At 43.5% G+C, this 13,706-nt stretch overlaps 1 protein-coding gene across 1 annotated transcript in view; it reads right to left on the bottom strand.

The window, feature by feature from the left end:
* DRC11 (dynein regulatory complex subunit 11) overlaps positions 1-13,706 on the bottom strand; it is an 85,254-nt gene that overhangs the window by 14,717 nt on the left and 56,831 nt on the right. Inside the window, exons 12-15 of the mRNA XM_083403223.1 lie at positions 9,749-9,819; positions 8,074-8,156; positions 4,800-4,907; positions 2,030-2,229 (exon numbers count right to left, since the gene is read on the bottom strand). Of these exons, the coding sequence (XP_083259349.1) occupies positions 2,030-2,229; positions 4,800-4,907; positions 8,074-8,156; positions 9,749-9,819 (462 nt within the window). The remainder of the gene's footprint in view (positions 1-2,029; positions 2,230-4,799; positions 4,908-8,073; positions 8,157-9,748; positions 9,820-13,706) is intronic.

The raw sequence follows: 13,706 nt of genomic DNA, 5'->3' as shown, positions 1-13,706 counted from the left end.
AACCTGAGCACAAGAGCCCCCCGCCCCTCCTGTGACTTTCAGCAACTGGTATTCAGAAGCATGGCTGCCCCTGACTGTGAAAGTAGAGCAAAGCCGTCCATCATGGCTAGTAGCTACTGAGAGTCCTCTTCTCCATGGACTTGTCTAATCCCCTTTGAAAGCCAGCCATCAAAGCTGGTGGCCATCACTGTCTGCTGCGGGAGGGAGATCCATAGTTGGATTATGCACTGCAAGAACGAGTCTTCCAGTTCTTGGCTACACACAAGAACTGGAATCAAGAATAGTCAAATGAGACGGATGGATGCCAACAACTAGGTGCCAGACACTGACATCTAGCTATCACTAAAGTGGTACACCTGCATCTGACATGATGTTCCTCTTTTCAAAAAATAACCAACAACAGTGAAAGCTATATGTTAGGGAGAAGACTATACCAGGACATTCATTCCTGAAATGCTGTTCTTCTATGTGTAGGATATTAATGATTTCTTTCGTATGTAGGAGCATCCATCACAGATTTTCCATCTCATTGAGACTGAGCATTGTTTCTGACGCACAGGTTAACCTCGGGTTAAGAACTTAATTCGTTCTGGAGGTCCGTTCTTAACCTGAAACTGTTCTTAACCTGAAGCACCACTTTAGCTAATGGGGCCTCCCGCTGCCACCGCATAATTTCTGTTCTCATCCTGAAGCAAAGTTCTTAACCCAAGGTACTATTTCTGGGTTAGCGGAGTCTGTAACTGAAGCATCTGTAACCTGAGGTAAAGGTAAAGGGTAAAGGGACCCCTGACCATTAGGTCCAGTCGTGACCGACTCTGGGGTTGCGGCGCTCATCTCGCTCTATAGGCCACGGGAGCCGGCATTTGTCTGCAGACAGCTTCCGGGTCATGTGGCCAGCATGACGAAGCCGCTTCTGGCGAACCAGAGCAGCGCACGGAAACGCTGTTTACCTTCCTGCCGGAGCGGTACCTATTTATCTACTTTCACTTTGATGTGCTTTCGAACTGCTTGGTTGGCAGGAGGTAACCCGAGGTACCACTGTACAAAAAAGATGTTGCTAACAAATAGGCAGTTAAAAAGAATGATTAAAATGTTAGTAGAATTCTTATTATTTACTTCCCAAGTGTGTCATGTGCTCTGTCATGTTTGAAACTTTAAGTTGGTAAGCAATTTAACACTCTCTGCTAGAACTGGGGTTACTAGTGAAGGATTAGTCCATGGGTCGGCAAACTAAGGCCTGGGGGCTGGATCTGGCCCAATCGCCTTCTCAATCCGACCCGCGGACGGTCCAGGAATCAGCGTGTTTTTACAAGAGTAGAATGTGTGCTTTTATTTAAAATGCATCTCTGGGTTATTTGTGGGGCCTGCCTTACAATTTTATTTACAACAACAACAACAACAACAATTTTTTTATTTATACCCCGCCCATCTGGCTGGGTTTCCCCAGCCACTCTGGGTGGCTCCCCACAGAGGACTAAAAACAGAATAAAGATTCAAACATTAAAACTTCCCTAATGTATTATTGTATTATTATAACAATGAATCAAAATGAGATACACAATAAATCACCTACAGTGGTGCCCCGCAAGACGAATGCCTCGCAAGACGGAAAACCCGCAAGACGAAAGGGTTTTCCGTCTGCAGAGGCGCTTCACAAGATGAATTCCCCTATGGGCTTGCTTCACAAGACGAAAATTTTCGGGGTTTTTCCCCGCTCCAAAACCCCTTATTCTGAATCGCTAAGCTGCTAAAAGCATTTTAGCAGCAAAACCGCTAATCCCCTAAGCCTTAAAAAGCCGTTTTTAGCCCTTAAAATGTCAATAGCGCTAATAGCGCTACTCCGTCAATGGGCTTGCTTCGCAAGACGAAAAAACCGCAAGACGAAAAGACTCCCGGAACGGATTCTTTTCGTCTTGCGAGGCACCACTGTATTAGCATATGGAATAGAATACTTACTGTACAACTAAAATACAGTTTTATATAAATTTGCAGGAAAAAATTAAAATGAGAGGATCTTTTGTGTTCCTACCTTAAACACTATGTGAAGCATCATTTGCAGACCAGCCTTGCCAGGGTATTTGCCAGCAATATTAGCTGCAGATAAATTGAAGAGATTGGCTCCCGTTTCCGTGCAGAGAGCATGAATAAGCATCTTTTTCCCGACTCCTTCGGGTCCAGCCAAAAGCAAGGCTTTCACCAGAGGTGCTTTCTCATGTACAGACTGAGAACCTATGAAGGTGAAATGGGAACAATATGACGATGAATAGGTACATATGTAGTCATTCCAGTATTCCACCATGTGATTCCCAAGTGCTGACCCAGGCATTAGTGGTTTTGGGGAAGACTTGACAGTGCCAAACCAAGAGCTTTTGTTTTCAGGTCAGCAGCTGGAACATGTAGGGAGATGTTTAACATTAGACATACTCTGAATAGACTCATTTCGCCCCCAACAAGATCTTTATTAAAGTTTTTCACAATACAACAGGATAAGAGCTATAATAATTACAAACGGAACAAGTAAAATATGGAGTCGTCTCCTAGAGGCAATTCCAAATAGTCATACTGAAATTTATGGGTTTAAGTAATTGAAGTCAATTGACTTTAATGGGTCTACTCTGACCAAACTCCGCTTTCCTGGGAGTATGTCCCATTGAATTCAATAAGATGTAGTTCTGAGTAGATATCACCAATAAACTTTTAAAAACAACTCTTGCTTCTAGAATCATAGAGTTGGAATAGACCACAAGGGCCATCGAGTCCAACGCCCTGCCAAGCAGGAAACAAATAGTTTTCCTGCCAAGCAGGAAACTAAATCATTTAGAAAACAGACAAAGATAAGAAAATCCACCCGCCCTTCTACAAATAGTGTATCTAGTAATGCATCTGCAGAAATTCAGTATGGCAAAACACTTGGCAAGTTATGTACTTGTAGGCCCCAATGATTTCAGTAAAAGAGCAAGTACTTAACTATCCTATTGAAATCAACAAGATTTCCAAGTGTGTAACTCTGACTGGATTGCAGTCTTGCTATTTGGGAGTTTCTAATTGTTCTCACACCTTTTCTGGCCATGGCTTGTGAGGTGAGAGAATTCAGTTCAGTTCATACCGTATTGGCCCGAATAATAAGCCGCACCCGAATATAAGCCACACCTTTAAAATTCAAGGAGGAAAAAGAAAAAAAAGACAATTCCTAAATATAAGCCTCTCCCTTAAAATTGGAGAGGGGGGAATTCCGAAAGGCACCCGCCCAACGAAGCGCAATTACACAACGAGGAACACACACACAAAGCTTGCACAGGGAGGGGGGAATGAAAAGGGGCTCAACAAGCACTCGTCCCAAACAAGCACACTCTCACCACCAAAGCCCATGCGGTCGTCTGCTGCCAAATACAGTAACCGGAAAACACCCGCTGCCCAGCTGTAAAGGAACTGTCTCACAGCTGACTAGAGATTGCAGTGTGTAGGAGACTTTGCGTGGGCTGCAGCCGCTGCTCAGCTTGGGGAACGCTGCCTCACAGCTGAAAGGCTTCTGCAGTGTGCCTGGAGCCCACGTGGTCCCAGCGCTGCAGTCAGGCTCCGCCAAATCCACCAGTGGCGCTGCCACAGACCAGTTCAATGGCTCCCCGTAACAGTGTGCCGCCTCACCGCCAATCTAAAAGCCAATTTTGGCAAGGTCGCGAATATAAGCAGCACTTTAACTGTTCATGGTCAGAATTTGTGGGGAAAGTGTGGCTTATATTTGGGCCAATGTGGTATTTAAAGCTGAATTTACAAATTAGCAGTTTGCGATATAATCTGAGAACAAAAACACAGCCATCCTTCGAAACACACACTTATCTGAATGTTGTGATGCAGTTCTCCATCCAAACTATGTTTAGGAAAATGCATATATTAGGGGGAAATGTGCCTAAAGATGATTATATTCATGGAAATTATATACAACAAGTATTATATTGGGAGAAACTGCAAACAAAAACCTGTTTATTGGGAGAAATTCACACAAAAATGCTGACTACTCTTCACATTTTTTTTAAATTGCAAAAATCTTGCAGAATTCTAGATTGGAAAAATGAGAAACCGAAATTGACAGATCCTTCCATCCCTACTGCTAACATGGATTTGTTCTGAAAATCTGCAAACTGTCCCAGTTTGGAGGTGTGATAGGATGTTCTTTCTGTGAAATTGACTGGATCATGTTCAGAAAAGTGACAGGAGCTCTACTGCAGCCTAAGGAAAAGCCTCCCCCCCTCCCGGAGTAAAGGTTTATACTTATCATATTGGAACAATATACTATGCAGATAGTACATTTAAGAAAACATACATGTTTGGTTATTAATTTCTAGAGTTTTAGAAGGCAAGAACAATTAAAAGCACTTTCTCCAATATATGAAATGAGCTGACTAATTCCAGAAACGCTTCCATTGTTCAACAGCAACACACATTAGCTGGCTTGTAAAAGGTAAATTGCAACCTTAGCCTTTTCCCTAACTTGATTAAATTTATAATCACTGGAGCTTGTATTAGCTATTACCTTTCCCAGGTGACTTCCTTTATGTGCTACAGCTCCCAAACTGTTAACATGCAAACAAGAAATGGCAACGAAACGGCATGTCAAGCACACAGCAACCACGCTCCCCTTTTAAGTATGCTATTAAAACCATACTGTATCAGTTCAGAATACTTAATTGAAAAAGAATTCTGCAGAATGCTTTCAACCAAAATCAATCAAGCACTGTCATAGCTAGTAAAAGTATATGAGGCTGACAGGAAGCAAGGCATGGTTTCTCCTGTGATCTTACCTAATGGCAATATGCCATACAGAGCGATGAGCTGCCTGACATCTGTGAGAGAGGGCATTGGTTCTATGTCTTTCTGCCGAAGGGTAGACCCCAGATAGCTGTACTCACCTACAGGGAAGAGACAAAGGCTTCTTCATAGGTGATACTGTATTATTACAAAATGTGTAACTCCGGACATTAGAAACTGCCAGGGAGTACAAGTTTAGCATCCTGTTAAGCCATAACAGATTTAAATCTATGAGTTCTAATAGTTATTAATATGGTTTTGGAATCTATGAGTTCTAATAGTTATTAATATGGTTTTGGAAGGCATCCCCCAACATGAATACAAAATAAAAATAGAAGTGGAAATATTCAGCCAGCAATTTAAATGAATGTGATCTTGAATTTTGACCCTCATGCTATTTTTCTACAAATGTGTAAATTATTTCACAAGTATACCATCAATCGGCAAGTACATAAAAATGACAACTGCACAGTGGGTAGAATTCATGGACAAACTAAATAGATTGAATCCTTCCAGCACTGATGTGAGATAGGTTAACAGTATTCCAATTTTATAGGTAAAGAACAAGGGCTTGATTGTGGGTGCGCTTGACAGGTCTCTAAATGCAGCTGGCATCCAGTGTGCTGTCTCTGGGACCACAGTGGCTCTCCTTGCTAGCTGAGTCATTCAGCATGGAAACGTGGATTCTAGCCGCTGAGACACCAGAGTATGTAACCCATGGACATATAATCACAGGGTTAAGAAGGACTGACATGCGGTGAGGAGAAATGTCTTAAGAGTACCATTTATCATCACCATCAGTAGAAGCATAATCTGTACTGACGGCATACATTTATGCAAACTTTTTATTGCTAGTATTTATTTAAAAGGTAAAGGTAAAGGTACCCCTGCCCATACGGGCCAGTCTTGACAGACTCTAGGGTTGTGCGCTCATCTCACTCTATAGGCCGGGAGCCAGCGCTGTCTGCAGACACTTCCGGGTCACGTGGCCAGCATGACGAAGCTGCTCTGGCGAGCCAGAGCCGCACACGGAAACGCCGTTTACCTTCCCGCTAGTAAGCGGTCCCTATTTATCTACTTGCACCCGGGAGTGCTTTCGAACTGCTAGGTTGGCAGGCACTGGGACCGAACGACGGGAGCGCACCCCGCCGCAGGGATTCGAACCGCCAACCTTTCGATCGGCAAGCCCTAGGTGCTGAGGCTTTTACCCACAGCGCCACCTGGGTCCCCTAGTATTTATTTACATGAACATATTTTAAATGTTTTGCTTTTGAAACCTTTATGTGCCTTTGATAAATGCAAATTTATCAAACAGTAAATTAAATAAGACTGAATCATAAAAATAGAAAAAGTGGGTGTTTTCTTTACAAGCCCACAGTAGAGAGTGCTGGTGCCCTGGCTAAGATAATGAGGTGTGATGCAGGAGGTTGTTAATTCAAGTCTCATCTCAATTACAAACTCACTTGGCCTGAGGAGACAAGTCACTAACTCTCAGCCTCCTCTCTTCCCTATGAAAATACTTATCCCCAGCATCCACGCAGGGTTGCTGTGAGGAGAGTGCGGCAATGGGTGTGAGGCACCTTGAACGCTGAAAATACGGCATAAATGACCAGTTTAGTTGCCCATTGGTTGTTAAGGATTTGTAAAGCTGGCAGATCTTTTTAGTGTTGGACAAATTTGGCAGCTTCTGGTATCTTATATGGCAATAGCAAATCCATTCTGTTAAAGCTGATGTTTGTATCACCCAAAAGCACAATCCGTACTCAAAGCATTTCTCCCATCACTTTGAATACAAGCTGCTTTCTCTGCAGAGGGGAAAGTCTTCCAGTTCTAGGGAGATTTTCCCCTATGCTGAGACTTCAAAGGGGCTCCCTCTAAGCAACCACCAGCTGACTGTCAGCTAAAAGGATTGAGGTATGCTCAGAGGAGGTTGGAGTGTAGCAACCATCTTTGAACAATTCCCTGATGTCAGATGATTGACAGGCAGGTGGTCCTGCCCACCTGATAAAGTTGGCCCTCAGTGGGTGGGCAAGATCTAGCCCATCAGGCTTAAAGGGTTCCCCCACCCGAGTACTAAAGGGAAGTATTTGCGGGGTTGGATAAAAACCAAGGTGTGAGGAAGTGCAAACAATGTTTAGAAGACTAAACCATAAGGAGAGGAAACACACACACACACATCAATGTACAGTGGGCATAGAATACTGACTGTAGTTTGGGAGGGGGAATGGAAACTATGTGCGGGTGGTGGAGAAGAGTATTCTGGCTGGTTGGAAGGAACCCTGAACAGGGACGTTCTACGCTGCCATCTTTTGCTGCCTTGGAGATTGGAGCACAAGGGATTTTGACGCTGACATCATCTGATATCCCTGCCTACCTGTTCAGATTTGACCCATGAGGCAGATCCTGAAAAGGGTCAGGCTTGTGAAGCCTGTTTCAGAGGGGCGCAAGAGTTAATAGAATATCCAGCTCCATGCCAGCAACCCAGACCTGTTCGCCATTAAAAGTCTGAGCATATGTTGAGATTGTTTCAGCCCAAGAACCACTAATCATTTGCTTTACCAGATAAACTGCAGGAGGGTTTGGGTAATGAGCACTGGCTACCCCGAGTGAAACTTCAGAGGGAAGCAGCAGCTACTGGATGGTTCGGTTGGTCTTTTGCCCCCATACGCAGGCTGGATGGCTGATTTGCACATCAGGACCCGAAGCGGTTTGCATAACTGGAGCAGAGTATAAAAGCGAGTCAGAGAAGGGGCACCATAGTGGAATCCACTTATACTCTATCAGATGTTTTTAACTTGGTCTAAATTATGCGTTTGAATAAATGCTTACGTTCTTCTATATTTAGGGCTGATGTGGATGTTACTTTTCTCTGCCCAGGTTTTAAAAGCCTGTCAGGGGAAACAGCCTGGAGATGGCTGGTGCCAGTGCCTTTGCAACAGATTTAACTATGAGACTAGAATTGTGCTCAGTTCCTGTGGCATCTCTGAAGTGCACAGTCTGACCTTTGCAGCTTCCCAAGAAACAACTTCAAAACACAGGTAGGGAAATGCTATTGGAAGCATCGTTTAATTTAGTATTTGGTGCCAGCCAGATGTAGAAATGACAAAGCACCAGAATTAGAAAATATGAAGATTATAAATCACAGACTAAATCCTGAAGATCTCTGCTTCAACTGTCATACTGAGTCAGAAGTTAAGCTTATATTAATTTTTATATCTGGAACCAGCTACATCGGTATGAATGGCGTGGCTTGTCTTAATACTTTACCCACATAATCGCAGAGTTTCACTTTCTTGGCTCTTACTAATATCTGTGCTTCTACCAGCTCCTGGTAGAGAGAATCAATGGTCCTACAAAGAGATACATAATTTAACACCCAGATTTGCAGATAAAAATGCAAATAATCTCTTAAAAAACACACCCTTGTGTAAGCATCTGCAATGTCTGCATATGGCTAAAATGTACATTTTCATTTTTAGGGAAAACACTTGCACACTTATTGTAACATTAACAGCAATTTCCATCTATTAGCAGTTATGAAATACTGTGGAACGCTAACAATACAATAATGAAATTATTTCATAGAAATTTGGAGTTTAAACATTTTCCCAACACAAGTCCTCTCACATTGCTACCTCCAGGCTATTTGAAACATAACATCACTGTTCAACATCATTGCAAAGTTCCTGCAAGTCAGTAGAACAGGGTGAACAAGCAGCTCTTAGGAAGGTATTTTTTAAAAAGAAAGAAAAAGATCGTGTATTTTGAAATGCTGGAGGCAACTTCGTAGTACACAGATCTTATCTTGGACCTAGTTAGTGGTATAATACCACACAGGGCCAGCCCACCCATGAGGCAAGGTGAGGTGACCGCCTCAGGTGGCAGGATCCACAGGGGCGTCAGATCCAGCTGCCTGGCAGCCCTCCCAATGCCACCTCTACAGTGGCCTCTTGGTGAAGAGGAGGAGCTGCTGGTCCCCTCCCAGCCTTGTTTCTGGTGTCAATCTTCACCCACCCCTTCTTTGCTGGCAGGAGAGGTACCATTGTGCAGTTCACCTCAGGTGCCAAAATGTTTTGGGCCAGCCTTGTTTGTGAATGAATCATAGGGGCACTATTCTGTATTTAATATTGGAAATGGTAGTCAGTAATGTTCAGAGAGTGGGGTGGCCTCCCCGCAGCCCCGCCACTCAATGAATATGGCATTAACTCTTTTGCATGGAGATGGAGTTTAGTCATGTTATTTGTGGTAGTCTGGAAAAATCTAAATAAAAAACAACGAAAGACATTTAGATTTGAAGTGTCAGGTAAGTGGCAAAGGTAGTAAAGCTACAGCTATTTGTTGTTTGCTTGTTTTTTAATGTCCACCCCACCAATATGGCATCAAAGAGCTTCCAGAGCAGCCGGCAACACTATTTACCCTAAGCTTCCTACCGTCAGCCCAATGGGCAGCAATCTACAAGGCAGCATCAAGGATTATACTTTATGATTTGTTTTATATAGGGAATAAATGCTGCTTTGTTCAATTATTACAGAAGGACTAGCTAGTGTCCTATTTCAGGGATGTTAAAAACAGATGGAAAATCTGATACAAATCTGAAACTACCAGGTGTTCCTACACCTGCCACAAGGAATAAAATTTAATGACAATTCTTCAAAGAACCATTAGAGATATGATGAAAATGCACAGAACTAAGGTCCACAGTACATATAACCTAAAATGAACTCTCTGCAAATTGGTGGTTGACATTTCCTATCTAAATCTCTCTCTATATGTTACCCATTTTAAAAGAATTCTATGTTAGATTCTCCATAATTGCTAAGGAATTGGAGCTACCAGGTTCAGGCTTAGGCATGCCAACTTTGACTCTCTTTTGTGTTTGAACAAAGCAAAGAGAGAGAGAGATGTGTCAATGTGAATCTCAGAGGAGCAGGTGCATTTTTACCTGTCAGGAGTCAGATCTTTCTCCTTCTTAGATTTTTTCTTCCTTCCACCCTTTTTCCCTTTTTTCTTTTTCTAAGGATCATAAATGGAGAAAGTTAGCAAAGGCAATACTTCTACACCCAGCTAAAAGTTAGCACAAGATTCTGAATAGTTTTAGTGGCCTCTAGTGATTTAACTCCTCCTGCCCATATATATATATTATACACATTGTTTATGCTTTCTTCACTTTAGTGTTTGCAATTTGTTCTTGGATGAAAATTGCAAGCACACTTAACTACACTCAAATACAGCTGTACCTTGGTTTACAAACTTAATCCGTTCCGGAAGTCCGTTCTTAAACCAAAGCATTCTTATACCAAGGCGTGCTTTCCCATAGCAACGGGGGACGCAATTTACAAATGGAACACAGTCAGCAGGAAGCGAAACATGTTCTTATTCCAAGGCAAAGTTCACAAACCAAAACACCTACTTCCGGGTTTGCAGCATTCTTAATCCAAGTTGTTCATAAACTAAGCTATTCTTAAACCAAGGTACCACTGTACTTGTATTTTCTTGACCAACTCCCAAAACATTTAACATTTCCCTTGAGCCTTATTCTCTCCCCTTTGCCCAGTCTGCAGTGGCTCACATGGGACTGTTCTGGCTACGCACTGGTGAGGAATTCCAGCCCAGCTGCAGCATGGGCTGGGCCAGGGAATCCTGGTGTGTCATTATTTCCTTGTGATTATTTCCATGTTCTTCAACGTTACATGGTCCTCCTCCCTCTTGAGGAGACATGTTGGATGCATCCTCCAACACACAGCCTTCATTTTCAGTTTCCAACCTTCATGGAAACGATGCCTTATGAGGAACGGCTAAGGGAGCTGGGCATGTTTAGCCTGGAGAAGAGGAGGTTAAGGGGTGATATGATAGCCATGTTCAAATATATAAAAGGATGTCACATAGAGGAGGGAGAAAGGTTGTTTTCTGCTGCTCCAGAGAAGCGGACACGGAGCAATGGATCCAAACTACAAGAAAGAAGATTCCACCTAAACATTAGGAAGAACTTCCTGACAGTAAGAGCTGTTCGACAGTGGAATTTGCTGCCAAGGAGTGTGGTGGAGTCTCCTTCTTTGGAGGTCTTTAAGCAGAGGCTTGACAACCATATGTCAGGAGTGCTCTGATGGTGTTTCCTGCTTGGCAGGGGGTTGGACTCGATGGCCCTTGTGGTCTCTTCCAACTCTATGATTCTATGATTCTATGATTCTATTTTTCAAGGTGAAGTTCGGTCCCACTTGCAGGACACTTGTGTGGTCTGGGCTGCAACTTGTGAATCACTGCATCAATCTCATTAATTGAGGCATACAAAGATTTCAGCAGCACGTGCCGTATAGCCTATGAGACACTGTGGGCCTCAAATTTATCACATTTTTCTGTCCCCTCCGCTTCTGGCAGTGTAAGTGCTGCTCAACAGAGAAGAGCACCCTTACCAGTCTCACAGCTGGCAGACCAAGCAGGCCTTGCCTTGAAAGAAAGGACAAGAGCTTAAAACCTCTTTCCATGCTGAGAAACCACAAGAGGACCTGGCATTGTTTAAGAGGGGTGTAGTGATCCCCTGGCGCTGTCATCCGACCAGAGGAGTCCCAGGAGTGTGATTTATAGAAGTATCAGAATCCAAATGTTAAGACCTAAGATGTAACAACTATACAATTAAGTTTAAGGAGGTGAAATAACTGTGAAGAAGCTATGTGTTTACCACCTTGAGAAGCCTATAAGGTCAAGGTCAAGGGACCCCTGACCATTAGGTCCAGTCGTGGCCGACTCTGGGGTTGTGGTGCTCATCTCGCTTTATTGGCCGAGGGAGCTGGCGTACAGCTTCCGGGTCATGTGGCCAGCATGACTAAGCCGCTTCTGGCGAACCAGAGCAGCGCACAGAAACACCGTTTACCTTCCCGCCAGAGGAGTACCTATTTATCTACTTGCACTTTGACGTGCTTTCAAACTGCTAGGTTGGCAGGAAACAGCCACCAAATTAGAGAGAGAGAGAGAGAGAGAGAGAGAGGACAGATAGTTATCTGTTTCTTGAAAGAATTCTATCTCCTAACACATCTTTTGTTTTACCAATTGTTCTGTAAAATAAAACCTTTTATCTGTTTAGCTTCTCCCTAGAAGAGTCTTCTTCATAAAAACCAAAACCTGAGCAGTAGTTAAGAGGGGGTTTGCCACAACATCAACTCTCTGGCATCTGTATTACATGATTTTGCCTGGAACATTGTTAAGGCAGCAGGGAATTGGTGGCCCACAGGCAGGAGCCAGACCTGAGAGTCTTTTCCACTGGCCTGACAGCCTTTGGGCTCAACCTCTGCCCTCCTCCGAGTAACAGCAGTGACATTCAGAAACAGTAGAGTGACATACAACCCAGACATCGCAGCACACACCTCTGCAGCGCCCTTCTTGCTTTTTGGGCAGTTGGGGGGGAGGAGTTAAAGGTGAAAGCCTGCCAGGATCACTTATAGTGGCCCAGGTAGCCTGATGCTGGCTCCCAACTACAGTGGTGCCTCGCAAGACGAAATTAATTCGTTCTGTGAGTCTCTTCGTCTAGCGGTTTTTTCGCCTTGCGAAGCAACCCTATTAGCGGCTTAGCGCTATTAGCGGTTTAGCGGCTATTAGCGGCTATTAAAGGCTTAAGGGATTAGCGGATTAGCTGCTAAAAGGCTATTAGCGGTTTAGCGGCTTAGAAAAAGGGGGTGGGGAGCGGAAAAAAAATTCGTCTTGCGAAGCAAGCCCATAGGGGAATTCGTCCTGCGAAGCGCATTGAAAAACGGAAAACCCTTTCATCTAGCGGGTTTTCCGTCTTGCGAGGCATTCGTCTTGCGGGGCACCACTGTACCAGCATTTCATTCATTCCAGGAAGAGACAGCTGGAGACTCTGGCACAACGGCTTCCCCAACCACCCCTCTTTTTCTCCTGCTAGGCTTAAAAATGTCGAAGACAAAATAAAACTGTGTCTGCCTAAGGGCGTGTAAAGCTATTTTTGAGGAACTGGTGAAGCAGCGGATGGAGGAGGCAGTGGGGGCAAGATTCCCAATGACAGCACTTCCTGGAATGATTGGAAAAACATGAAACAATAGAGCTATCAAACAACTTCTTAAAAAGCTTCATTATACATCTTTAGGCGCCAGGCGAGAACGTTCCTCTTCAACCAGGCCTGTGGCTGACTAATATTCTACCGCCTTATAAATGTGTTTGTGGGAAGGGGGTTATTGTTATTGTTTTGCTTTTCTTCTAACTATTCATTTGTGCTTTTATCCTGTATTTTTATCTTGCGAACCACCCTGAGATCTTCAGATGAAGGGCACTATATAGATTTAATTAAAAAAAAACAGTAATAACTAAAAGGCTGTTGATTTGAGGAAAGTGACTGACTCATTGAAGGCAGGGGACCTGCAATGGCCAATGATTCTGAGCGTTATGAGTGACTGAGAAAGCCAATGAATGAGGTGGGTGCTTGTGTGTGTAAATGGATGGATGTGTGGAGTTGCCTTGGGTCCTATCCAGTTTTGGCACCAGCCCCACCCACCACTGACATGTATCAGTTTCACTTGGTGATCCCATAGTCCTGTCTTGGAAAGGCCCAACAGGAATCACATGACCATCTGTTATCAGACAGATGCACATTTATTAGCAAGACATTTTGGATACTTGCAGAACATCTTATGACGCAAGGGATCTCTCTCTCTCTCACACACACACACAGACAGACAGACAGACACAGAGGCAGTCTGAGGTATCAGTTAATCAATAAATAGAAGCTCTACTGATGCAACATCGGATTCTATCATTAAAGCGGTTTGGGCATCACCAGAAAGTGCATCAAATATCAAACTGGATTTACAAATATAACAACATATTACAGTAACATTTTTTATCCATGCATCTGGTATTAGTAATCAAAGCTTCTTATGGGATACATAACACAA

This window comes from Podarcis tiliguerta, assembly GCF_965153285.1.
Source record: "Podarcis tiliguerta genome assembly, chromosome: 1".
NCBI classification, from domain to species: domain Eukaryota; kingdom Metazoa; phylum Chordata; class Lepidosauria; order Squamata; family Lacertidae; genus Podarcis; species Podarcis tiliguerta.
Note: the sequence above shows the minus strand (reverse complement) of the source record. Positions and strands in the feature narration are given on the sequence as shown.